General features: G+C 43.5%; 1 protein-coding gene across 4 annotated transcripts in view; it reads left to right on the plus strand.

Moving 5' to 3' along the window:
• LOC137411840 (protein 4.1) overlaps positions 1–10,849 on the plus strand; it is a 144,107-nt gene extending 133,258 nt beyond the window's left edge. For 3 of the 4 annotated variants that reach the window (XR_013624980.1, XM_068097124.2, XM_068097123.2), the window contains 3 exons: positions 7,806–7,883; positions 8,150–8,266; positions 8,392–10,849. Coding sequence is in view for 2 of the 4 variants with exons in the window: in XM_068097124.2 (XP_067953225.2) it covers positions 7,806–7,883; positions 8,150–8,260 (189 nt within the window). In the remaining 2 variants the exon portion in view is untranslated. Of the gene's footprint in view, positions 1–7,805; positions 7,884–8,149; positions 8,267–8,391 lie in introns of those variants that run through there. The other variant, XR_010981408.2, reaches the window with a different exon arrangement.
• The last annotated feature ends 16,744 nt before the right edge of the window (positions 10,850–27,593 follow it).

A 27,593-nucleotide genomic window follows, 5' to 3' on the forward strand; every position in this document is an offset into this window, starting at 1 on the left:
AATAGCATTTCTTATGCATTTGCCTCCAAAATAAATCGATTCCTCTTCATCACAATCGGCAGAAAACGTTGATGGCGCTTACCCGTTGCCTTGTGTAATTAACGTAGCAAGATCTACGGTAGTGGGCTTCAACTGTGACAAACTCCCATGATGTTAGCGACATAATTTTCTTGTTATTCCGTTCTATTCCCAAAGGCCTGATTTTCTCGTCTGCACGCAACTGACAAGATTTTGTCATCTGCTCGTGCGAACGTGATCCTTTCAGACATGTGCTTTCTGTCGCAAAATATGCATTTTAGGTCATATATCCTGGAATCACTGGCCAGCATCTGTCTTGAGTATTTTCTACGTTCCAAATCCAGGTCGCATACAAAGGGATCTCTTTTCCTTTTGATTGAAGACTTTCCAGTGTCTTCTTGTGTGTGACCGATGCTCGGCATGCTCTGTGATAACAGGTGTCAGCTATTTTATGTTGGTCAGTTGTACATTGTAATATCGGTTCAAACTGATGTACCTGTACCATACTGATGCACTAGCTGCCTCCAGAAGTGCTTGCCAAGATGTCACATTCTTGGGTTTTGTTAGTTCTGCAGACAGAGCCTTGTTTTCACATATTATACATGACTGCATGACTGCATGTCATTTGTCGCTTGGATCGCCTTGCACCTTTAAAACATAGCAGCATGAATCAATAATTGTATTGCTAAAAGTTGTTCTTTATGACTTGTAGGCGCTAATTGTGCCAAAATAGGGAATAAGGATAAAACCATTAATTGTGGTCGCTATTTTGAATTTACCTGTCATACATTTAGTGGAAATTAGGTTGAACAAGCTGAATATACATCTAAGCTGAAAGTGTAATATATGTACAAAATAATAAATCCTGGAGCTAACAAAATGCCCTGAAATGTAACACTAATAATGATTCAGATGCCCCCCTTCCCCCAATATCTGTTATATATCATGTTTCCATTTCCAGACGCTTTACAAAAATCGATATGCAGTTGGACTAAACATAAGGCCAAAGTAATAAGCAGGTATGTTTGAAAGTTTAACGTCATTACATTCCTTTGTTTTGAAACCATAGAGTAAAGTTAAGAAAAACATTTGGAAAAGTCGATAAGGTTGATATAGGTAGGCTGATATAGGGGCAACCTTCAACATGCCATATCCAGGTAAATCTACCACATGGAGAAATCCATCGTGCAATTTTGTTTGTTTGGGGGATAAAAAAGCATTGGTAACTGTCTTGCTTTGTACTTCAAAGTAGTACCAACCTGTCTGGCCCATGGATTAGGGGGGTATGAAAAAGTACGAGGGAACGTTGGGCAGCACTCTTGAACGAATGGAGCGAGGTTCACGAGAAAAAAGACATAGGGAGTCGGTTCCACTGACGAAAGAATAAAGGGATGGTATTGTGGTGGTGAGCGTTAAGCTTTGAATTGGGGACTGTAACCAAGTGTGGGATTCTGGAAAAATGCCTTCCACCCATGAGCAGTCTAGTGGAGTATGGAGGGACGAGAGGGCAGGAGTGAGGCCAGAATTGTGGAATAAATAAATAAATAGAAAAGAGAGTTCACAAACCTACGTTAGGATTAGGCCTCCTGACAAGATATACCAATAACACAGAGAGCTTTGCACTTTATGGCATCCAGGGGTGCAAAAGAGGGAGAGGGGAGGGGAGAAAGAGAAGAGGGGTTTGGGAAGGTGGGTGAGGGAGAGAGGAGTGCATTTCTCTCCAGCACATTATGCTGCCATGTCCAGGCGTGCTTCCTCTCCAACTGTGTTCTCTAGTTGCGGTGCCTTCCTGAGCTGCTGTGTTCTCCAGCTGTGGTGTTCTTTAGCCAGCTGCATGCTCTGCCATGATATAACAGGCCTGGCAGCATATCCCTGAAGCAGCACCCGGGTATTGTGGGTGTGTATGTTTGGTGCCTAGGGGAAAATGGTTCCATTTATTATTGTAATATCATGATTTGTTTTATGTCATGTACATTGTATAATAACTTTATGATTTATTTGATGAGGAAAAGCGTGCACCTCCTGTCTGCCACCATTTTGTGACAAGCAATAGGGTTCATTTGAAGTCCCTAGAGGGTTAAAATTCTCATACGGTTGTTTGATAAACAGCATGGGCCCCATGCGCAGCCCCAACGGTTTACAGGCCTGTGGAAACCACTCACCATGATATATGAAGAAAAACTTCAGTTTGGCAAACTTTAGACAATGGCCAATCATGAGCCGGTAACTGTTGGGAGTGGTTGCGTTCTATGTGGTTGTGGACAAACGTGGACACACACGGACGCACTCACGCGCGCGCGAAAAGAGTTGAAAATCACAAGAAATGAAAAATTTTAATTACACAACTCGGCAGAACCAGAAAAGTGTCCCTTGTCTGTCTTGCTCATCTATATGTGTTCAGTTACCAATCACCTTGCTATCGCTTCCCAAGCCAGCTGTTCCTTAGCAACGGTTTCGTTGGAGTGCTTGCTTGAGTGCTAAAATCACTTGGTGAGCACTCTACAATAAACATTTTGTTCTTCCACAGGCCTTGTCTGTGTACACAAAAACAAATAAACAAATAAAAACTTGGTAACTGAACACACCAATGAAAGTGCTGTGGTGTGTTCATTCTCAATCAGCTATTCGTTGTCCAAGTGTATGCTTTATAACTCGATGTAACATTGAATGGAGTCCATGCATTAATGCATTTTCATGTATTGGTGTTTTTTTGTTGGTGGGCCTAAATATTTTCTGTGCCCAGGGCCCCAAAAAAATCTTAATCCGCCTCTGCTGGTCGATGTCTCAGCCATACTTTGAGCTAAGAAGCTGAAATTTGGACACAATAGTGAACAAGTGCTTTTGCTTAAATGCTATTTTCGTACACCGTTCCTTTCCTATGCCATCTCAAGGCGCTGCATGACGTCATCACCGGGCACTGAAGGGGCCCCAGAAATGACGCATGCTGAAAGGGAGTACTCAGTTTTCACTCCGGTTTCTTTCTTTCTTGTTTGTTTGTTTGTTTGTCCGGGCGATATCTCAGCCATCCTTTGAGCTAGAAAGCTGAAATTTCGGCACAATAGTGAGTGAGCCCATGCTTTGGAAAAATTGTATTTTTAAAATTTTTTTGATTTATCAATTAATTGATTCATTACTTAATTATTATTGATTTATGAAGTACTTATTTATTTTCTCTCTCATCTACTTAATTAATTAATTTTAAAAAAGTTACAGATTCGGATGAAACAGTGATGGTTTAGGTATGTCATTAGCCAAATGATTAAAAATTAATTATTTTACGATTGTTATTTATTTATTTTCATTATTAATGACATTTATTTTCTTTCTCATCTGGGCAATATCTCAGGCACCTTTTGAGCTCGGAAGCTAATATTTGGACACCACAGTGACCAAGTGATTTGGCTATAAAGGGTATTTCTGGTTTATTTATTAATCAATTCATTGATTAATTGTTTATTAACTAATCAATTAATCGATTAGTTATTTAAAAAATTTGATTAATGAATTATTTAATAAATTTTCAAAAAGTTGCAGATTCGGATGAAACACTGGTGCTTTAGGTATGCTATTAGCCAATTGATTAATAAATTAATTGTTTTATGATTATTATTTATTTATTTATTTTAATTGCGCAATTAATCAATTATTGTTCACCTCTCCATCCCAATTTCATCTCCATGTGCTGCATGGCGGCATCACTGGGCGCCTAAGGCTCCCCAGAAATGTTTCACGCTCGAGAATGTTATTTATTTATTTGGCATTGGGGCGGTATACTTTGAATGTATCTCTACCTGTTTATTTTTTGATTAATCAATTAATGTCACAATTAATATCGATTTATTAAGTACTTATTTATTTTCTTTCTCATCTGGGCAATATCTCGGGCACCTTTTGAGCTCGTAAGCTAATATTTGTACATGACAGTGGCCAAGTGATTTGGCTATAAAGGGTATTTTTGATTTATTGATTAATGAATCGATAATTTTTTTTATTTTTTGGATTAATTACTTAATTTTTCAAAAAGTTGCAGATCTGGATGAAACGGTGGTGGTTTAGATATGCTATTGGCCAACTGATTAAGAAATTGATTATTTTACGATTGTCATTTATTTATTTTAATTGCGCAATTAATCACTCAAATATTGTATACCTCTCCCTCCCAATTTCACCTCCATGTGCTGCATGCCGACATCGCCGAGCGCTTAAGGCGCCTCGGTAATGTCGCGCGCGCTCTGGAAGATATGTTATTTATTTACTTCGGATGCGGGCGTTGTACTTTGGAAGTAGCTTTACCTGTCTAAATTTTATTTTTAGGCCATATTTAATCTGGCTAAGAACCGTCAGAGCACACAGAGCTGAACAAGCTGACTGGTTGGTTCCTTCGTTTTGATGCATACATTTTTGATACATCAGAGGTCAAACCAACACTTCCCTAAATCGCAGATGAGGTATTTCAGCAAAAGCCTAATTTTTCTGCTGTTGCTTGAATTTATCCAAAAGCCAAAGGTCCATCCATAGTGCAGAAGGTGAAGTAAGAGGGTAAGGGTAATTTGACAAATTAATTAATGAATTAATTAATGAAATGTTGGACATCTGAGGGATGAGGAATGAATGAATGAAGGGATTTCAGTCACTTTTGCATCTGTGATTCAAATTTGCTATTGTTCTCTCTTTTGGGTCGCTCGCAATAATATAGCTGCATTTTTTTTTTTTGTATACAAGATCGAGGCTCGTGTGAGAGCTAACATTAATCACAAAAAAAAAAACGGTCACATAAAGCAAATAATAAAGGGAGCGGGAGACAAGATGGGGAGAGAGAGGGAATCACACAAGTACAACAGTAGAGGCCAGGGACATCGGGAGATCTGTGGGAGGGAGAGGACTTGGGGGGGGGGGAGGCGTGGGAAGGGGGGAGGGGGGTGGGAGAGGTATAAAACACATGGACACTGCTAGGACTTCCAGGAAAGAAGTTGGTATTTCAAAAAAAAAAGGATCTGGGGTGAATTAATGGGGGTAGAAAAGATCAAGGTTTTGGATGGGGGAAGATAAGAGATGGTGGTGAACAGCTGTTTTAAAGACCTAGAGGGAGGTGTGGGATTGAAGAGAGTGTGGGAGTTTGTTCCAGTGGCAGGAGAAAAGAGGAATGAAAGAGTGAAGGTGATCAGAGTCTTGATTTTGACAATTTCACCAGAAGAGGGTTGCTGGCAGATCTTGTGCGACCTGTAGGAATATTTGGGGGACAGAGCACCCATAGAGCTGGGGGAGCTAGGCCAGATAGGAGTCGCTAGAAGACAGAAAGACCACCTACCTTCCTGCGGTGAGTGAGTGAAAGACCCTAAAAATCAGCTTCATCGCGGGAGATTCCAATTATTCTGAAAGCTTTGGTTTCAACAGCGTGAAGCCGAGCAAGGTGTGAGGCAGGAGCACGAGCACCGAGGGGAGAGCAGTATTCCATTGAGCTGCGGATGAAAGCCTTGTATGTGGTGAGGAACTCAGGTGTGCCAAGGAAGGACTTCGCACAACGGATGATGCCCAGTTGGTGACTGGCTTTGGAGGCCAGCTTGGAAATGTGGTTTTCCCAGGAAAGATCATGGCAGATAGTGAGACCCAAAAGTTTGAGTGACAGAACTTCTTGGAGGGGATTGTTGAGAAAGTAGATGGGAGGGTTTCAGGATTGAAAGACATGTTCCACTTGTTTGACCAGTCTGCTATTTTGTCCAGGTCTGCAGAGAGTGAGGAGGCTGCAGACTGCCGATCTGAGGGATGAGGAATGGAGCAGCAGAAAGAGGAGTCATCAGCAAAGAGATCCAGAGGATTTTCCAGAGAGTTGGAGAGATCATTGATGAAGACCAGAAAAAGCACAGGGCCCAGAACACTGCCTTGGGGATCTCCAGCATGAACAGGAAGGGGAGATGAGAGAAATCCATTCAGGGCCACACTTTGACTACGACCAGAGAGGAAGTCCGCAAGCCATGAGTGGAGATTTCCATGAATACCATAGGAGGAGAGTTTGGTGAGCAGAGCTGGGTGCCAGACCGTATCGAAGGCATGTGATATGTCAATGGAGACAGCTCTGATATCCTGTTTGGCATTTAGGACCTCCATCCATGGTTGAGACAGCAGAAGCAGCATGTGCAGAGTAGAGTGACATTGTCTGAAACCAAATTGATGATCAGAGATCAAGCCATTCGAGAAGAGGAAAGATTTGATATCCGAAGCAATGATGGATTCCATGACTTTGCTGATAATTGGAATCAGGCTGATTGGTCTGTAGTTGCAAGGATCTGTTTTTGCACCTTTTTGTGGAAAGCGGCAATGTTGACTTATTTCCAAGCTGATGGCAGATGACCTTCAGCAAAAGAGAAGGTGAAGAGAACAGAGAGAGGGTGTGAAAGAGCGACAGAGCAGGATTTTAGGACCCGTTGGCTGATGCCGTCTGGTCCAGGTGCAGAATCAGAGTCGAGGTTTGACAGAAACTTCAACACCTTATCAGGAGAGAAGGACACAAAGTCCAGGAGCAGCTGGGTTCGACTGGGTAAGGTGGGTACAGAGAGATGGATTTGGGACACAAGATTTTGAGGCAAACACAGAGTTGAGGCATTCGGCTTTGTCACGTGCAGTGTCAACTGTGTAGCCATTTGAGGTGAGGGAGGGGATGGGGGGTGGGGGAGGACAATCACCAGAAACAGATTTGACCAGACGCCACCAGGATTTGGAGGAAGGAGACAGGTTTGAGAGTTCAGTCTTGAGAGTGGAGAGATAGTGCTTCCTGGCACTCCTGAGGGTAGACACACACTTGTTCCGAGCTTGGTGGAAGGATCTGAGATTGCCTTCAATTGAATTTGCCTTACAAGAGGCAAAGGCAAGTTGTTTCAGGGCAACTGCCTCACCACAAGATTCAGTGTACCATGGAGAGGAGGAAGGGTATGACAAGTGAAGACGAGATGGGATAAATCTGTGCATGAGAGAGAGCAATTTACTTTGGAAGAATTCCCTGGAAGAGTTGATGTCAGAGGCAGTAGAGATAGGAGCCCAGTCCAGATGATTGATGGCTGCTTGAAGACCATGCCAGTCAGCATGAGTGAAATGTCAGACTCGTCGACGCTGAGGAGGCTCTTAAAGGGAGTTTGGGGTGGGGGGGGGGGGGGGAGAGAGGGGGGGAGTGAGAATTGCATCTTTTTGAATATAAGAAGGTAATGCTTTATTTTCTGAAGGAAATGGATGGGATATTGAATGATAAAACTCAGTGTTTTATGAAGTCTCTAAATTTGCTGCTCCATGCTTTGTAATATGAGAGACCATGTACACACAGAATCACCACGAACTTCATACGAACAGCTCCCCATCCCAAATTGTGGAAATAGGTTCGTCTAATACCCATTGCTAGGTTTTGTTGTAAAACAAATTATAAATGCTCGCAAATTGTTGTAAAAGGATTTTTTTTCGTGGTTTGCCAGAATCGAGGTAAGCCAAAGTCGATGGGCATTCAGGTTCCTGTTTGTTCAACTTGAAGTTTTTCGAAGTTTGCATTCACTTCCGGTAAACAAACTTTTCAATTGTTCCAGTGAGTCTTTGAAACGTTTTCATGCAACTGTTGCCTAATACGTGACCAATATGATCTTGCCATGTGCTTTTCACCATTTTTATCAATCTTATCTGCAGATACTTCTTAGTTCTACACCATTTACGTACGTCACATAAGCACATATTTGTATCTGCTCTGTACGTCGATATCAATTTGAGTTCCTTGCATACATAAGGCGCTCCGTGTTTTGTCCTCCCTGCAGACAGTAAAAGGGGACTACTCGGAAACACGAATAGAGAAGAGGATTGTCATTGCCGGAGAATCGGTCGATCACAATCAGGTGTGATTGAAAGCTTGTCCCCTTGTGTTCTTGTTTGCCCTGGGTAAAGTTCTTAGTTTATCTGGGTGATTGTATATTGCAAAATCTCTTTTAAAATTCTTTAAGATGCATTTTGAAAATACAATTGTCAAAAAAAACCTATTCATATTTCTAATCGTATCAAAATATTTCTTTACTATTTTTTTCTTTGTGAGTGTGGCTTGCTGTATTTTGTCGTCTTGTTTTTGGTTATCTATTCCGTGCTGTTTCCACGATGTTCCACGCAGGTTTTGGCCGAAGCAATTCGAGAAGCCAAAGAGCAGCATCCCGACATGGACGTCACACGTGTTGTCGTGCACAAAGAAACCGAATTGGTAGATGCGGATGATGAAGATTAATTACAGGTACTCGGTCAATCCCCACCTTTTTCTCAAAATAGCATTGTTGTGAGTGGATTTCATCCCGGGTCCTTTGTGCCTTTGTTTGTTTTTCAACCTGCCGTTTTTGTGTGTGTGCTTTTGTGTGTCAGTTTGCAGCAGCCAGAAAAATCCTGAACACAAGTTTTCTCGATCAAAAACTATGATGCCACATTGCCACGAGGTTTGTATTTCCAAAAATTGAGGTCAGATGGCTGTTCTTGTATTTGACCATCAAATGGCAATGCTTTCGATGAGCGATATTATGACGCATCAGTGACGTGTAAGTAAATGAGAAACGAAGCACTTTTTAAATCACATAACAGCACTTGATGAGACTTGGGCTGGTTGTGGATGGGGCTGTACATTGATATGTCAGAGACTTTAACCAGGACAGCTTGACGCAATGTTGTGAACAATTATATAAGAACTTTTATGATTGGACCGTATGATTGCCGGTCATCAGCTGGATTGCCTAAATCGCATGTCTTCCTCTAGACTTTTTTTTTTGGATACAAGATTGGGACTTAAAGCTAAAAGGCGAAATGGTATATAGCCTCATTGTATCTGCTTACACGGCTATGATAAGGCATTGTCAACATTTTAGCCTTTCCCGTTAGTCTGTTAACCTAACGTACCTCTAAAGACTTTGTTGCACATCTTTACTACGAGCAGGACATTTAAATTTTAAACTTTGATACTATGAAAAAAGAGAAAATCCCACAAATCTTCAACGTTGTATTGCATGATCAAATATGATTTGTCCGTAGATCATGTGTACACTGGCTTTGAAATGTCTCGGTTGAGCTTGTACCACCCTTGAAGTTGTGCTGTTACAAATCGTAACGACGCACATGCTTCCTTAACAGGATTATCTAAATCTATACAATATGTCGTTCGGTGTATTAATACGTGCTTCCCTCATATTGAATGAGCAACATTGAAGGTGTTTCTTCATTTTGGTATGGCTACTTGTCTTAAACGCTGTAGATTATTTTAGCCGATTTGTATACAAACGGCACACAAAAGCCACTTCTACTACTTATTTCTTCCACAATACGCTCTAAGCAACTGCAATGAGACATTTTGATTGGATGCAGTAAAATCGGCGAACATGTAATAACACCAAATTAGCATGCGACTGTGGCAAGAACACATTTTTCTGTCTTCTTTCTACCAGCTCTGTATCACATGTACAGATAGTTGTTTGCTTTGCGGCAGACGTGATGTGCGCCATGATACTCCAATGCACAATAGCCAACTTACACAATTTATGTTGAATTGGTGAGCAAAAAAAAAAAAGGAACACTAGCTTTGGAATGGTTTGGTTTGCCTTTGACCTTTAAGTTGCACTTTGGATATTTAAACTGTAACATTTTGCTCGATTTGAAAAACAAGTGCCAAGAGTCAAACTCTATTTTGATATATCTTTGGTTGTATTTGCTGTATTAGTATTTTTGTTCCTTTGTGATTATTCTTCCTGAAAGCAGAGCAGACAGATTTCAGAAGTTTAAAAATCTCCCTCCAACCCACCGCTGCCTTGTGGAACGTCGCAGATGCTTGATTTGAGGAGGATTAGTAAGGATTAGTAAGTTGGATTAATGGAGGATAAATGAAGTATGTATGCATCCATTGATACCTGCTCGACTGATAAAGCTTTGATTACTGTATTTTTAACGGGTACCCATGAAACATTTTTGAAAGTTTACAAAATGCTTGTAATTGGAAGTTTTGGTTGAGTGACTCGCTCACTATATGCTGTATGTGTATAAAATATAACTCCTAATTTGCCTTCGAGATGACATTGAAGAATGTTAGAATAGCCATTTAGGGACCTTACTAATTTCTCTGAACAGGTGCTTTGCCTTGAACGTCCCTATCCCGGTGAGGGCATTAAATTGTGCTGCATGAAACTTCCTGTCATGTTTTTGCACATAAAGATGATTTTATTAACCAAATAGGTCAACGCGATGCGTCCAGGTGCACCTTCTCCAGAAAATAATGATTGGACTGCATCATTTGTCTTTTTCTATTATTTTTAGTTTCAGGTTTGTGGATGTCTTCACAAACTAGTCTGAAGATCTGTTTCACAGTCATTATCAATGAAATGTTTTGAATGCAAAATAACATTCCTATAGGTTATGTTAACACTATGGGTTATCTTCCTTTCTGATTTGGCAGTTTTATTTTACTTTTTTTTGATGCTTTTCCCAGTGTTTTGGTAAATGTTTAATAATGGGTTAAAAACGCTGGAAAGCAAAGTTGAAATGAGATCATTTGAAGTGTCAGTTTTAAGAATTTGTTTTTTTAAAGTTTTCTCGCTTTTTATTTTCCTCCTGATTTCCATCTTAATTTCATTTAATTTCTTGTCTTATCCTTTTTGCTTTACCTTGATCTTATTTTGTGTTTTTGCTTTCTGGAGTTGAATGTTACTTGCATGAAGATGATTTAAATTGTAAATGTATAACTCTTCATTTCGGTGCAATCTAATGTATGTTAACGTGGAGGGGAGGAGCGGGGGTTGGGCGGGGATTCTTGGAAAATAATAAACAATCATTATTTTCATTTTAATACTCTTGTTTGAATGATTTGGTTTGACATAACTCATCAGATATCATATAACATAACCGGATATGTCAATGGATAAGGCAGTTTGCATACAATCTCTTTAACTGCTGTTAAGTTTGTTTATTTTTGATGGTGTCCCCCTCGCACAAGGTGATGATCATCAAAAGTTTATTCAAGTCGATGATTTTTTGATTGGCAAGTCAGGAGTGGGGAAGGTGTGCTGGAGGGATTGTGACTGTATCTAAATTAGCCCCACCCTTCACTCTCTCACAGTCTGTTGTCAAAAGAAGTTCAGCTTGAAAAGATATTTGTCACTATAATTGTTTATTAACAGGAGTTTAATGACAAGATACTACCTTTGCAAATAGCTGCCAGTTTTAGTCTACATTTAAAGCGAGGTCTTGTGTTCATCACATGCATGTGGAGATGGAAGGATTATATGGAGAATTAAAAATATGAAAGGGAGAGATCCCTAAAGGCATTACCATGGACCATCGCTCAAAGGGGATATTGTAAAATGGTCGCATGGATTTCACATTAACACCTGTCCTGAACGCCTGGATAATGCTATTTCTTAATTGAGGTCTTTTTAAAATTTGAATATAAATGTTTTCTTAAAATAAACATTGTATAAAGGTTAACTCATGGTCAAACTTCTATAATCAATTTTCATCTGAAAAATAATTAATCAATTTTAATCCGGTTGACCCGAGCTTTGATTAAGATCTTCAATTTGAATCTTAATGATATGGACAATTTGATTTATCCATGGCAACTTTTTTAGGGGGGAGGATTGGATTTTGCAAGTATCGTGCGTGCTCTGCGTGACGTCTTTCTTGTTTGTTACTTGCAAAATCGAAGGTTTTTCAAGTATATTGGTTGACCTTGTGTTATTCTGTCTGTCTGTCTATCTGTCAATCGCATATAGGTCACAATTTTAAACCGATCTTCATGAACCTTCACCAAATGGTAGAGTTGGTCATATGGAAGAAGCCTATCTATTTTGAGGTCAAAGGTCATCTTGAGGTCAAATTTCTAAAATTGTCCTTTTTCATCCGATTGACTTGAAAGTTTAACAACATCTGCATATTGAGTCACTAAATTGGGAAACCAACTATTTTTGAGGTCAAAAGGTCAAAGGTCAACTCAAGGTCAAACGTCTAAAATTATCAATTTTCATCTGATTAACCTGAAGGTTGAAGAAAATTGCATAGTGCATCACTGAATTGGGAAACCAACTATTTTGAGGATGGGTCAAAGGTAAACTTGAGGTCAAACTTCTAATATCAATTTTCATCTGAAAAATCCTCAATTTTAATCAGATTGACCCGAGCTTCAATTAAGATCAATTATAATCTTGATGAAATTGACAATTTGATGTATCCATGGCAACTTTTTTTTTATTTTGGGGAGCACCCAAGGGGGCCAAACCAGTTTTTTTATGGAAAAACACATGGCGTGCTGTAAAAGATTGGCTGCCAAAAATCATATATATGATTGAAAATCATATATAATCATATCAATAATCATAATCAATCATATATAATCATATATATGAAAATCATAATCATATATATGAATAATCACATTAAAGAATTGTTCCAAATGCTCAATCCAGAATTTAATTGTTTTCTTTGTGAACGTAACATTAGAAGACACATTTCTGTGGTGCTGTTAGTTATCACTTTCTGATTTACTGCTGCTGTCAAAGATGGCAGTGTAGTGGGCAAGGCTGAACCTCTTTATCAATCCCTGACAGCGACAGCCGATATAACAGGCAATGTTCTCTTCCCACATGAGCAGTTTGTGTTGCATCCCTTGGTGTAGCCACAGGAGATCATCTGCTGTGGCCAGGTCGGGTCGGGTGGTGGATTGCACTGGTACCAGCTTTCCATCATCCACGGCCCACCCATAGTCCTCACATGATTCGACACTCAGCTAGCAAATGTGAGCACTCTTGTCGATTGCAGTCGCCAACGCCGCACGTTTGAGATGTTGTTGGAATACGTTCTCTGTGGGTGGTAGCAGCTTCAGCAGAGTTGACTTGTTGTTTAGGAACTTGTGAAATCGGAGCTTTCCAAGGTCTGAGCCCTCGAAGTTATCACCCTTGTTGGTATATACAGCGACCTCAAGCTCCTTTGCCTGGTTGATTACATCTGCTGTGATCCGAGCGCGACCTTGATCTTCGTCTGCAAAGTCTTCCAATGCCGAGATGTCGGTTGTCTTGCTTCTGTATGAAGGCAGAGTAATTATTTGTACTTCTTCTTTGCCCCAAAATATGCCTTGATATTGAGATGTAAATGGTTCAGGGAGTAATAATTTATTACTCCCGCCAGGGAGTAATGCATTCGATCGTGTCCGTGTGTGTGTGTGTGTGTGTTCATGTGTTTGTGAACAAGATATCTGGAAAAGTTCTGAACGGATTTGGATGAAAGTTGGTGGGATGATTGCCCTCGGGATAAGGAAGAATTGATTAGTTTTTGGTGAAGCTGAGGATATTATTCTGGATCCAAGAAAAAATTTTGGGAATTGTTTTGCGATTTTTTTTTTCTGTTTTCCTTTAAAAACCATTTTCTCTGCAATAATTGGAGCGATTGAGAGCAAATTTTCACCATAGGAGGGACTCGGTCTGTAGAATATTTTTATGGTAATTATGACGTCACAGGTCACGTGGTTCGGCCGCCATATTGTTTTGAGTGAAAAACACTAAAATCCAATTTTCTTCAAAATGCCTGAACAGATCGAGGCCAAACTTTGCAGGCAGAATCGCATACCCATGACGAACAAAAAAGTCAGCGAGCATGACGTCATGCATCACATGGTTTCAGAGTTATGACGTTTTTAAGCACAAACATTTAAAACCTGGCTCCTCCCTCATTTGTGATCCAATCGAGGGGAAACTTCACAGATCTGTTCAGCATATCAGTCTACTAAAATGTCCTTTTGGAATTTGTGATAGGTTACGTGGTTTGGCAGACATCGTTAATTAAACGCAAATAATAAAAACATTTATATCTCTTGAACCACTTCATTGATCGCCGTGAAACTTCATACTGTAGTAGAAGTCATGAAGTGTAACAAGTGTGCAAACTTTGAAGATCATTGGATGTACGGTCTGGAAGCTAGAAGTTGTTATTGCGTGAAGAAGAAGAGTCTTCGACTGTGGATGATTAAATTATTTATCAAGTGTACAGACTTGCAGGCATCGTTTGACACAATCTCCTGGGTTAATTTGAACCTCAAATAAAATTATAATTCCAGATTTGTCAATGGCTGAGGTATATTAACAAACGAATAAAACAGATTTGGCAAAATTCCAACTTTTTTTTAAAAGATCGCATATTCACCCAGGGTTGTGGTGGGCTGAAGAAGAAGAAACCTCGCATGGGCTTCCCAGACCAAATAAATAATTCTGGTTATAGCTCTGCGATTTTCAGGTTTATTACCCCCGCCAGGGAGTAATGCATTCAATCGTGTGTGTGTGTGTGTGTGTGTTCATATGTTCGTGTGTTTGTGAACAAGATACTGTATCTGGAAAAGTTCTGAACGGATTTGGATGAAAGTTGGTGGGATGATTGCCCTTGGGATAAGGAAGAATTGATTAGTTTTTGGTGAAGCTCAGGATATTATTCCGGATCCAGGAATTTTTTTGGGGAAAGATTTTTTCTGTTTTACTGCATTAAAAGCTTTTATTCTTATTCTTAAATGATGTTTTTCTCCTCCAATTCCGAGATATATCAAAATAAATTATCTGACAGTTAGGGCTTACTTTCTTTTTCATTTATTGTTTTGGGAAGAGGGGATGTTAAACAAAACGTATTATTCCAACTAAACCCACGGCGGGAGTATGCGCTCTCCTGAGTGGCGTTCTAGTTCATGATATTGTTGCGGATATGGGATTTGGCCTCCATCCATATCCGCTTGTAAATATTCCCCTATTTCCCCAATACTCCCCAACTATCCCCAATCCCCCATTCCCTAGTCCCATTGTCTGTAAACAACACTCTGTAGAACCGACCTTCCCCTTTTTCCCCCATTAAATGTCGTGCCCAGGTTCACCGCATCTCACGTAGACAACTATAGGACATCTTGCTAGTTATTCTTAGTCTATGTCAGTTAAGGACTCGTTTCCATTAATTCTGACTCTTCGTTGCACCAGAATGTGATTGTATGGCACCAGTAGTGAGTTTAGGACCTCCCCATACCTCCTCCCATCTTCCTCATGAAACTACAACAACAACAACAACTACAACAACAGCGCGCGGGGAGTGGGCGTCCTCACTCCGGCTTGGTTAGCCGCCATTGCCCATGTGCTCGACGGGGTTACCAAATAGGGGCTCCCTGTCAGCTCCTCGTCAAGGACGGAGCCCGGTAACCCCCGCACCCAATGGAAGCGGCGGACCGGCCCCAGGGGGGCGGAGCTAACGAGCCGAGGGCGTGTCACTCCCCGCTGGATATACGCAGCCACTTACCGGACGTGACGGCAGATGCGCCCCCAGTTTGAAGAGAACCAGACGCCACCTCCAGCGCGACGATACCTCCCCGCATATCTGGACTGGACCGTGTGGATTCTGTCCCTGAGCCAAGGTGCACCTTGTGCTGTCCATCGACTACCTGCCCTTCCTTGCCATCAATCCCTGTGTGAGTCAGTCTTGTCCCGTTTATCTGTGGTCTGTCGGGAATAAGATAAGTGTGTTTAAGTGCCCACCTTCCTATGCTGTCCCTCTTGTCCTTGTAATCTAAACGTTCTGCATACCAATATTATAACCTCCTCCGGAGGTCTTGAGAACTGTACCCCGGGTGTCGTGTCATTTAACCCAGCCGTTGTGTCCTTTCCTTAATTGATTTAGCATAGCGCGATTTGGCCAACGTTCGAGTGGAATCGGGTAAACTGTGCAGACGCGGTCATACCAAACCGCTCGGTAAACTAACATCCAAAACCGCGTCTGTAACATTTGGTATCGGGAAGTGGGATTCGATCCGGAGCGCGTTTCACGCGCTCGAAATTATAACAGCGAAATTTAATTGTGTTTTACAAAAAAAACAAAAAAACCCGAATTTTGAAAGTCGCGCTATGGCAGACCAAGACGGCTGGGTTCCGGTAGAGGAGAGGGAGGCAGGGTCGATCCAGGACCAAAATGAGGGACAAGAGGAGAGCGAAGCAGTGAGGGTAGCAGATTCGCAAAATAGCGTCGTCGCGCACGAGGTTGCGGGCGCGCAAAATGGCGCCTCGAACATAGCCACGACGACCGCGCCCGCGACCGTAGTGGCGCCGCTGGTAGATTTGAACCTTTTTTTTATGCAAATGACGGCCCTTATGGAAAAGAATAGTGAGCAATTGGGAGACCAAATTAGAGGTTTGAAAAGCAGTATGGGACAAATGGGGAACCGGATGGATGCTCAGGGTGAGCGATTGGAGGGCCAAATGGGGGCCCAGATCGGAGGGTTAGGGAGTAGAATAGAGGGATTAGACAATAGATTAGGGGAAATACAGGAGGGGTTAATGGGGGTAGAAAACAGAATGGCCGCTCAAGAGAATCAAATGGAAGGGATGCAAAAGGGGTTAGAGGGGTTAGAAAACAGTATGGAAGGCAAATTGAGGGACATGAGGGACCAAGCGGAAAGGGAAGTTAAACAAATGGGGCAGCAGATAGAGGGGGTCAGAATGGGGGTAGAAACCAAACTGGATGCTCACAGGGAGGAAATGGAGCAGATGAGGGTGGCATCTGGGCAGGAGATGCAAGTGATGGGAGAGGAGATCAGAAGAGGGGTGAGTGAGGAGGTCGGAGGAGTGCGCGAGGAGGTGAGGCACTGTAAGGAGCGCATGGAGAAGGAGGTGAGAAAGGGGACTGTAAAATTGCAAGGGGGTATAGAGGAGTTGACGCTGGGAGTAGAACAACTGACAGTGGGACAAAAGGAGTTGGGGGACCAGGTAAAGAAGAACACAGCGGTAATAGAGGGTTTAAAATCGACACAGAAGGAGATGAAAAAGGACGTAGGGGTAATTAAAAAAGAGTGTCAGACGGTACATGAGGACTTGACGAGGAAAATGAACAAGGTGGTAGAGGTGATGGAGGTTAAAGAGCGGGAGGTGCGGGAGCACATAGAAAAAAATTAAGTGGAGTTAGAGGAAGAACTTAAAGGGGCGCACGAGGAGATGAAGGAGGTGAAGCAGAAATTAGAAGAAGTGGAAGAAGGGGTGAGCGAAATTAAGAAGCGACAGAGAGAGGATAAGAAAGAGATAAAGGAGGAGGTAAAAGAATTGGTCCAAAGTCTGTGTTCGGATCGTGATGATGTGCTCATTAACCGGATGAGGGATTCGCAGGTGATGGAGGAGAAGCGAAGAGAAAGAGGACCCGGTGTAAGTGGTGACCAATATGGTCGTGCGTATGATGCGCCAGGTGATTTAATAAGCTTGGGGGTCGAGATAGACCCGGATGTTCGTGAGAGGCCAAGAGTGAGGTGTATGGCTGGTCCGGAGGGTATGGAACGAGAGGTGCGAGGTGTGGGTGAGCAAGGTTGTGGTGGTATGGAATGGGTAGCGGGTTGCGGAAGTGTGACCCATGCATCGACACCAACAGGGGTAGTTTTTAGAGGGACAGGGGAGGCACGAGAGCCCCTTGGGGGTAATGTACTGTGGGGGCCCGGCCGGTTCGGCCCCGCGCTGACCCCGCAAGGGGCGACGCACGGGGTCCGGCAGGCGGGCAGCGACTCACATACGAGGTGGTCCCACAAGGTCCCACTCGCGCCGTATGACGGTGGGTAAGGGTGGCATCCCTGCCACCCTTCCCATGGTGGGGCAAATGCGCAATAGCTTATGGGGTATATGGCAGTGAAAACTAGCCCGGGTGGGTAAGGTTATATTGTTAGGGATCTAGAAGAGATGACATTAGGTGACGTTAAGGTTAGTTAGTGACTGATACCTGTAGTGGGGACGCAGGTAGATTAGTGTGGATGATAATGACGTGGGAGCGCAATAGTTTAAAGGGACGACTGGGAAGCGCAAGTTTCAGAGGGGAGTAGTTAGATGAGATGATGCTGTGTGAGAACTGGACAGGTGTGTGGAGCAGTGAGTGTTGTGGATCAGCGCGAATGCGCTTGGGGAGAGAAGGGTGCAGGTGGCACCAGGTGTGAGAGCACAGGTGTGCAAGTAAAGGTGGTGTGGAGAGAGTTGGAGTAAGTGGTACGGAGTGGTGTGCATGGTGCGAAGGTGTGGATGGGGGAAGAGTGGACCCCTTTCACGAGTACCCGGGGCGGGTAGTGTAAGTGTTAGGTAGAGGGTATAGGTAAATTGTGGTTGGATATTGGCATTTGTGGTGCGGTTGCAGAATGGTATTGTGGATGGGTGCATTAGTGTTGTGGAAATGGCTGGGCGTGTAGCCTGTTAGTGTGTGTAGTTGGTTGGGCACTCCACCACTGTGAGGATGTCGGCCAGGTGAGGCCGCAGGTGGGCTCTGGGAGCCGGTAGTTGTGGATGGGGCCCGAGGATCCGGAGGACGGACCCGGGTAGCCCAGTGCCAGAGAGGGCACCGAGTGGGGAGAGCGCCAGAGGGCCTTCCCCAAGTAGATAGGTTAGGGTAAGGAGCAGGTAAGCTCGGAGGCAACTGCAGTGGTGGAGGTGTGCAGGTGAGTAGACCTGCGGGGAGAGGTACACGCCACAGCCCAGAAATTGTGCGAGGGCACCGGGAGATGAATCGGGGGAGTGAGACCCCAAATTGAAAAGCACCACAGTTTGGTCAATGGGAATTGGTTTTTAGAACCCATAGTGTAAGTTGGCCAATGGATTGGCAGGGAAAGACCCCGGGTAATGTAAAGTTGTTAAAGTCATTTAGGAAATAGTTAGGATTGATGAACCCGTCGCACCATACGCAGCCACTTACCTGAGGTGATGATGATGACTCCACACCTGTGTTTCTTTGTTCTGTGTGCAGGAAATGAGAATTGCTGTGTGGATTGGTGAGACGCATCACGACGTGGATGAGACATTGGGGTGATTCCATCTCTCCCTCCTTAGGAGGGACTGATGATGAATTGGTGATGGCAAATTTTGATGTTGAGTTGGAGATGGCAAATTTTGATGAGAGTTGGAAATAGCAAATTTGATTGGTTAGGAGGGAGAGAAGACGAATTTGGTTTATGGGAGGAACGGGGAAGACAGTAGGGACGTTTGTTGATTTGTAAAGTAGATGTTTATGGGTAGTGTTGTGTTTTGTGGATACAGTAAGGGGTAAGGGAGGGGCAATGTAGGTTACCTGGTGGGGGGGGGGGGGGGGGCGTACGGTAGGAACGTACCTGTCTCACCTGGTTCCCATGTGCCCCCAGTGTGCATTACCTTATGTTGCGTGCACTTTTGCGCCCTTACCACCTTACTCACTTGTCTTCCTCTTTTGTCTCCCACCTCCGAGGATCTGGCTTTGGGGCAGAGAGAGAGAGGAGAGAGAGGTGCTGGCTCCGCAGTTGTGGGCCTGCACTTTCGCTGCTTGCTGCTGGGATCGATACACCATATGGACCGCAATTTTGGTGGCCACCCACAATGGACCGCAGTTCTTTTGCGGCCAAGCACCACCCGTGGATGGACCTATGGGTCAACGTGGCACCTATGCCATACAGGTGAACCACTAATAGTTGGCCCCCTGACGGCCCCAATTCAGAAATGGACGCGGTTGGCGCCTTTCTTTATTTTTGAAAGAAGCAAGAAGGCCAAGTGCACCACATGAAGGCAAGACCAGCGGCAGAACATCGGCCGGCTGCGACACCACCGGTGATTTATGAACGCTTTATTGGTGCACCGGATGGTGCTGACTGTGTTATGGGGTGGTGCTTTTGGTGCTTGGATGGGGTGCTCTGCACATTATTAAAGGCCGTAAGGCCACAGAGCACTCGTGGGTTGGTGTATCGATGCTGGCATGCGTGCTCTCTCTATGCATAACATCTGCATGTGTTCCTCCAAAAACAGGTCCTGGATCGTAGTGTAAATATCAGCGTAGTCTTGTGTAAATAATGCTCCCTACCGGCTGTATGTTTAGTTTGAGAATTCTTTCCGCGATTCGGTTATCCTGTGGGTGTGTTTCTGTGAGGAGAAGGGTGCAACGTCGCAGGGGGACATATTTACTCATTTGTGAACATCTGTAAAACTGTCGCACTCAGGGTAGAGTTAATAGTAGAGGGAACTACATCTGAGTGCCACACTAAAGTAGGTAAAGATTTATCGGGTCGGGACGCCCCGAGGTAGAGAAGGGTGCAATGTTGCGGATATGGGATTTGGCCTCCATCCATATCCGCTTGTAAATATTCCCCTATTTCCCCAATACTCCCCAACTATCCCCAATCCCCCATTCCCTAGTCCCATTGTCTGTAAACAACACTCTGTAGAACCGACCTTCCCCTTTTTCCCCCATTAAATGTCGTGCCCAGGTTCACCACATCTCACGTAGACAACTATAGGACATCTTGCTAGTTATTCTTAGTCTATGTCAGTTAAGGACTCGTTTCCATTAATTCTGACTCTTCGTTGCACCAGAATGTGATTGTATGGCACCAGTAGTGAGTTTAGGACCTCCCCATACCTCCTCCCATCTTCCTCATGAAACTACAACAACAACAACAACAACAACTACAACAACAGCGCGCGGGGAGTGGGCGTCCTCACTCCGGCTTGGTTAGCCGCCATTGCCCATGTGCTCGACGGGGTTACCAAATAGGGGCTCCCTGTCAGCTCCTCGTCAAGGGCGGAGCCCGGTAACCCCCGCACCCAATGGAAGCGGGGGACCGGCCCCAGGGGGGCGGAGCTAACGAGCCGAGGGCGTGTCACTCCCCGCTGGATATACGCAGCCACTTACCGGACGTGACGGCAGATGCGCCCCCAGCTTGAAGAGAACCAGACGCCACCTCCAGCGCGACGATACCTCCCCGCATACCTGGACCGGACCGTGTGGATCCTGTCCCTGAGCCAAGGTGCACCTTGTGCTGTCCATCGACTACCTGCCCTTCCTTGCCATCAATCCCTGTGTGAGTCAGTCTTGTCCCGTTTATCTGTGGTCTTTGGGAACAAGATAAGTGTGTTTAAGTGCCCACCTTCCTATGCTGTCCCTCTTGTCCTTGTAATCTAAACGTTCTGCATACCAATATTATAACCTCCTCCGGAGGTCTTGAGAACTGTACCCCGGGTGTCGTGTCATTTAACCCAGCCGTTGTGTCCTTTCCTTAATTGATTTAGCATAGCGCGATTTGGCCAACGTTCGAGTGGAATCGGGTAAACTGTGCCGCTACCAAACCGCTCGGTAAACTAACATCCAAAACCGCGTCTGTAACAATATATTTAGTTTGTTAGAATTCGGTTTTTCCTTCATCATTGCTCAAGGAACATAGATAAACCATAATGGCTGATCGCCGCTATAGGTGCCGCATTCGCGTATAGGGTCATGTTGTTTGGAGGCTTCCTACAGATTTCCAGTAGCTTGTTGGCAAGGTTGTCCATATACATTTTGTTCCTAGATATACAGTATATAGATATGATTTTGGCAGCCAACCTTTTACAGCACGCCATGTCTGTTAAACCCATTTGGCCCCCTGGGTAGAGATGTGGATTTTGCAAGTACCGTGCTCTGCATGACGTCTTCTTGTTTGTTTGTCTGTGAACAAGATATTTCAAAACGTTGTGGATGGATTCCAACGAAATTTGGTGGAGAGGTTGGGTATGTCAAAATAACAAAATGATGAGGTTTTAGTGAAGTTTTGAATCCGGGTCAGATAATTGAGTGATAGGGCTAAAACCGATATATAGCATGATATCTGAAAATGTGGATTGATTTGTATGAAACTTGGTGGACAGGTTGTGTGTTTGACAAGGGTGAATCAATTTGATTTAGGTGAAGATCTGTATCCGGATCAGATAATTATTTAATATCTAAGTGATTCTTCACCATTAAGATATAGGGCCAAAAACGATATACAGCATGATATTTCAAAAAGTTGTGGATGACTAATGAGAAAACTTGGTGGATGAGTTGGTTAGGTGACGAGAACAAGCTGAGTAGATTTTGGTTCAGGTGCAAATCCAGATCTGGCCTATCAGTGCAATACAAAACGTAAACTGTTCAGCCTGGCGGAGGTATGCTTTCCACCAAGTGCACAATATTTACAAGGGTCAATGAAAGGAACACATTTACAATGATCAAATACAAGCAAAAGGCATAATATAATAAACCGGCCAGCCAAAATCACAACCCCAAAGGTCTTATCCCTCTTGGCACTTAACCCTTTCTACAATCTTACTTGGTTATCTAACATGTATCACATGGGCCCAGCAGAATCACAACAAGGAAATTAGATCGGAAGAAAAGAGGGGAAGAGTGCAGTTCAGGGCTTATTGCTGACCTTTTGACTCACTTGGACACCGTCATAGGGGTACCGATCCTGATACAGGCAGGAAGGGGGGGGGGGGGGGGGGGAGTAGTCAATTTGATACCATAGTGCAGGCATATGTGTTGTGGTGCGGAGAGGAAACTGTGAGGTGCGAATCAGTGCGCCAGCTCTGGAAAGGGACCAGGCTTGTCGTTGATATAGTACTTTTGGGTGTGCGTCAAAAGAGACGTGGTAGAGGAAGTGAATACAAGGGAAAGCAAGGAAAAAAATGTGTACATCAGTATGGAACGTCTTCCTTGCCAAGGTCCGCTTGCCTGCCCTCTCACTCTGCAACCTCCGTATTTTCACCTCTCATCCCTGGCGGTGGGCTGCCATTGGTGCACTCCATGACGTACCATATTCCTCCACTGTCAATCATCGCAGCGAACATTGACGCACTGCATAGCAGCTGCTCCCCGTAACGGGTGCAGGTGTTTAACAAAGGTGTCTGTGTGTGGTGTAAAATATGGGTGATCAAAGAAAATGTGAATGGTGAATTTATAGAGTACAAGGATCGCTACTGTCTCAAATGTATCTGGAGAGTTAAAGGAACCAAATTGAAGCTGTGTCTAACTGTGTCTGGAAAGAAGAGAAGCCAAATAAAACACTCTATTTACAATGTGCAATGGTTACCAACCTATATGATTTGTGGATTTTGGGTTATGGAAGGGAGTGCTTGTGGCAATATGACTATATCGGGAACCTACATGCTTGGATGTCCTTCTACCCTGGGGTCCAGTTCTCAAAACTGTCACAGCAGCAATAGCACTGTTGTTCATAGCACATAATTAATATTTCTGTCGATTTTTCTGTTCAACAGCAGATGGCGGCACAATGCTCACCTCAGCCCCTGTAGGCACATCAAAAGGAATTCAGTTAGTATGATCCAAGAGGAAGAGAAGTCCCAGGTGACGTATGGCCATGAGTTTTTTCCCGCAGCCGGTACGAACACGGTGCCCTATACTGATGAGCATTAGCACTGAAGGCAAAGTGGTACCAACACCTATCTGGAGTGTTCACAGAAGGTGAAGGCGAATGGCAGCTCTAGGCATGGAGCTTCTCTTTGTTCCGACAGGGAGTACACCAAGATGGGCCTGACTGGCATTGCACAACACGGAGCTCCAGGTCAAGCTTCTTAACGCCCACCATTTGAGATTGTAGCTGTGCGATGTGCTGTGGTGGAGGTGTCACGTTAGCCACGGTCAGTTAACGGTGTCAATGAGATGATCTGCCAGTTCCAGAGCTGTGCTTTGTGCCAGTTCTGCAATAGCTGCAAGTATGATGCGGATGTAGGGTGGTAAACATTGCAAGAGCAACTCACGAAAGAGTGACTGGTTGAAGGTGGAATAGCGGTCACCGAGAAGCTTGCTGCATGTGACGCAGTCGGTGTGTGGGTCTTCAACCTCCTAAATCCTCAGTTGCAAGGAGTTGGTCAAAGCTCCAGTGCTCAGAGTGTCGTGCGCTTTATGACCGTGGTCTTCAAAATCGTGTATGGTGTGTTTGTTGGAGAAATATTAAAATATCTCTTACCTCCGTCACATATTCTGGAGACAAGGAGCCAATAACGCATCGACTCGTTAGTAATGTTCCGGGTGTTGAATTGCGCTACAACTTGTGCAAGTCACAGCTGCGGTTTCTTAAGCCAGAATGGCAGCTTGATCGAAACCATTGCCACGGATGAAGTTGGTCGAGCAATCGGGAAAGGCTAGGAAGTGAGAAACTCGCTGATGTCATGTGCAAAGGATCTGAATGACTATACTTCAGGAGTCCAGTTGAGTGGACCCAACGGTGTTGAATAGAGATTTATGTTTCACATTTGAACCTTGGATTCATGGGAGAATGGCGCATTTCCTTTTACCCAGAACAGGAATGGAAGCTGATGGTGCACAGTCTTGCCGCCAAAATACGGACAAGACCATGCTACTCATGTGGTACGGCTTACCTTCAAAGGAAACACTTGAAAATCCGGTTTTGGCTTTAGGAATGAAATAAAGGTCTTGGTGACCCTGATCTGGACGCTTACCCTCCATTTTTTCATAAATAATGAGGGCATCGATTCACCATGCTTATTGGCAGCTCTCCTCTTTTTATAAATTCCATTCATGTTCACCCACCCTCCATCTCAGGCCAACTTTCAAATGTTTTAATCTTACGATAATGGAGCAAACTTGGATGTCACAGAAACTCCAAAATTGACATTTAACAGTTCCTGGCCAAACATTGGGCTGGCCAAACACGGTTTACCTCTGGTTTCAACCCAAATACTGGCTAGCCACCCAAGGGCAGCAGACGAGCACGTACTTTAGCCATATTCCGGTGCACACACTCCAGTACATACTTGAGCTGAGCTCTGCTAAACTGAGAAGGTATTATGGCCCAGAGAGTGCCAGTGCCCGTTTCACTAATTGAGATTGGTGGATGAGCAAATTTTTCAAGGAAACTTGTGTGCACATAATTTCCAACACAAACCTTGTGGGATCCTTTTGTCAGCATATGTAGACCTTCCATACTCTTTCATTTCCTTGTTCCATGAATGAGGATGAGACTCAATTTATGTGGCCTATTGTGGTGTCCACCCAGTCTGGGGAGCTGGATGGTGAGGACCAGGACCATGGTGCTTGCAGTGTTGAAAACTCTCAACACCAATGCAACACTTTCTGCTTCTCCCTCTGTGTAATGACAACAGAAAGCCAGCAGATGATGCCACACTAAAGAACTTCTTCAACTCACATTCGCTTTTGATGTCTTTCCTCAAACGAGACAGCAGCATCGGAGAAGGTTCTCCTGAAATGGTTGTCAAGTTCAAGTTTGGTTGCCTTATAGACGATAGACCGACTTCATCGACATTCAGTCAATTCACAATGGATGTGGGTTTATTTTCCCATGAGCTCATCGTGTTGTGCAGGGTGAGGGTCGATGGTTCAAGTGTAAAATATACAACTTGCTGCAGTGGGATTCTCCTCGTCCACACATACAGTGCATTCAGAAAGTATTCAGACCCCTTCACTTTTTTCACATTTTGTTATGTTGCAGCCTTATGCTGAAATCGTTCAAATTCATTTTTTCCCTCATCAATCTACACTCAATACCCCATAATGACAAAGAGAAAACAGAAAGTTTTGCAAATTTATTAAAAATAAAAAACTGAAATATCACATTGACATAAGTATTCATACCCTTTGCTATGACACTTTAAATTTAGCTCAGATGCCTCCCATTTCTCTTGATCATCTTTGAGATGTTTCTACACCTTGATTGAAGTCCACCTGTGGTAAATTCAATTGATTGGACATGATTGGACATGATTTGGAAAGGCACACACCTGTCTATATAAGGTCTCACAGCTGACAATGCATATCAGAGCAAAAACCAAGCCATGAGGTCGAAGGAACTGCCTGCAGAGCTCAGCGACAGGATTGTGTCGAGGCACAGATCTGGGGAAGCCGACTAAAAATCTCTGCTGCATTGAAGGTTCCCAAGAGCACAGTGGCCTCCATAATTCTTAAATGGAAGAAGTTTGGAACAACCAGGACTCTTCCTAGAGCTGGCCGCCCAGCCAAACTGAGCAATCGGGGGAGAAGGGCCTTGGTAAGAGAGGTGACCAAGAACCCCATGGTCACTCTGACTGAGTTCCAGAGATCCTGTGTGGAGATGGGAGAAACTTCCAGAAGGAAAAACATCACTGCAACACTCCACCGATCTGGGCTTTATGGCAGAGTGGCCAGACGGAAGCGTCGCCTCGGTGAAAGACACATGAAAGCCCGCTTGGAGATTGCAAAAAAGCACCTAAAGGACTCTCATACTGTGAGAATCAAGATTCTGTGGTCTGATGAAACCAGGATTGAACTGTTTGGCCTCAATTCTAAGCGTCATGTCTGGAGGAAACCAGGCACCGCTCATCACCTGCCCAATACCATCCCAACGGTGAAGCATGGTGCTGGCAGCATCATACTGTGGGGTGTTTTTCAGCAGCAGGAACTGGGGGACTGGTCAGGGTTGAGGGAACAATGGACGGAGCAATGTACAGAGATATCCTTCATGAAAACCTGAAACAGAGTGCTCAGGACCTCAGACTGGGCCGAAGGTTCACCTTCCAACAGGACAATGACCCTGAGCACACAGCCAAGACAACGCAGCAGTGGCTTAGGGACAACTCTGTGAAGGTCCTTGAGTGGCCCAGCCAGAGCCCTGAATTGAACCCAATCGAACATCTCTGGAGAGACCTGAAAATGGCTGTCCACCGACAGTCCCCATCCAACCTGACAGAGCTTGAGAGGATCTTCAGAGAAGAATGGAAGAAAATCCCCGAATCCAGGTGTGCAAAGCTTGTCGCGTCATACTCAAGAAGACTCGAGGCTGTAATTGCTGCCAAACGTGCTTCAACTCAGTACTGAGTTAAGGGTCTGAATACCTATGTAAATGTGATATTTCAGTTTTTTCTTTTTCATAAATTTGCAAAACTTTCTAAAATCCTATTTTCTCTTTGTCATTATGGGGTATTGAGTGTAGTTTGATGAGGGAAAAAATGAATTTAATCGATTTCAGCAAAAGGCTGCAACATAACAAAATGTGAAAAAAGTGAAGGGGTCTGAATACTTTCTGAATGCACTGTGTGTGTGTGTATATATATATATATATATATATATATATATATATATATATATATATATATATATATATATATATATATATATATAAATAAATAAATATATGTATATACTGTATATATATATGTATATATATATATATATAAATAAATAAATAAATATATGTATATAATGTATGTATATATATATATATATATGTATGTATATATATATATATATATATATGTATGTATATATATATATATATATATATATATATATATATATATATATATATATATATATATATATGATATATATATATATATATATATATATGTGTATATATGTATAATAATAATAAAGGAGTCTTATATAGCCCCATCAAGCAGAGTAAACGACCCTCATGGCGCTTTACATTATCATGCGAACGCACACACACCGCACACACATACACACACACAGACACACCTTCACTCTTGCCCTATTCCTCTCCCTCCCCATTCAAAACCCACAGATGAGTACTCCCCATCCTCCTCCCCTCCCTCCCTCGCACATGTACACAGACATACTCTCGATCTCTGTCCCACCTCAAACCAAAGGGAAAACAGGACTTAGACTTTGAAAGACTTGTGGAACAGATAGGTTTTGAGGGAGGTTTTAAAGGCAGGAAGAGAGTCAACATGTCGAACAGAGGAAGGCAAGTCATTCCAGAGCAGAGGTGCAGCAAAGGAAAAGGATTTCTCGCCAAACGACTT

Source organism: Myxine glutinosa, chromosome 11, assembly GCF_964187855.1.
Source record: "Myxine glutinosa chromosome 11, kmMyxGlut1.1, whole genome shotgun sequence".
In the NCBI taxonomy this organism is placed as follows: Eukaryota; Metazoa; Chordata; class Myxini; order Myxiniformes; family Myxinidae; genus Myxine; species Myxine glutinosa.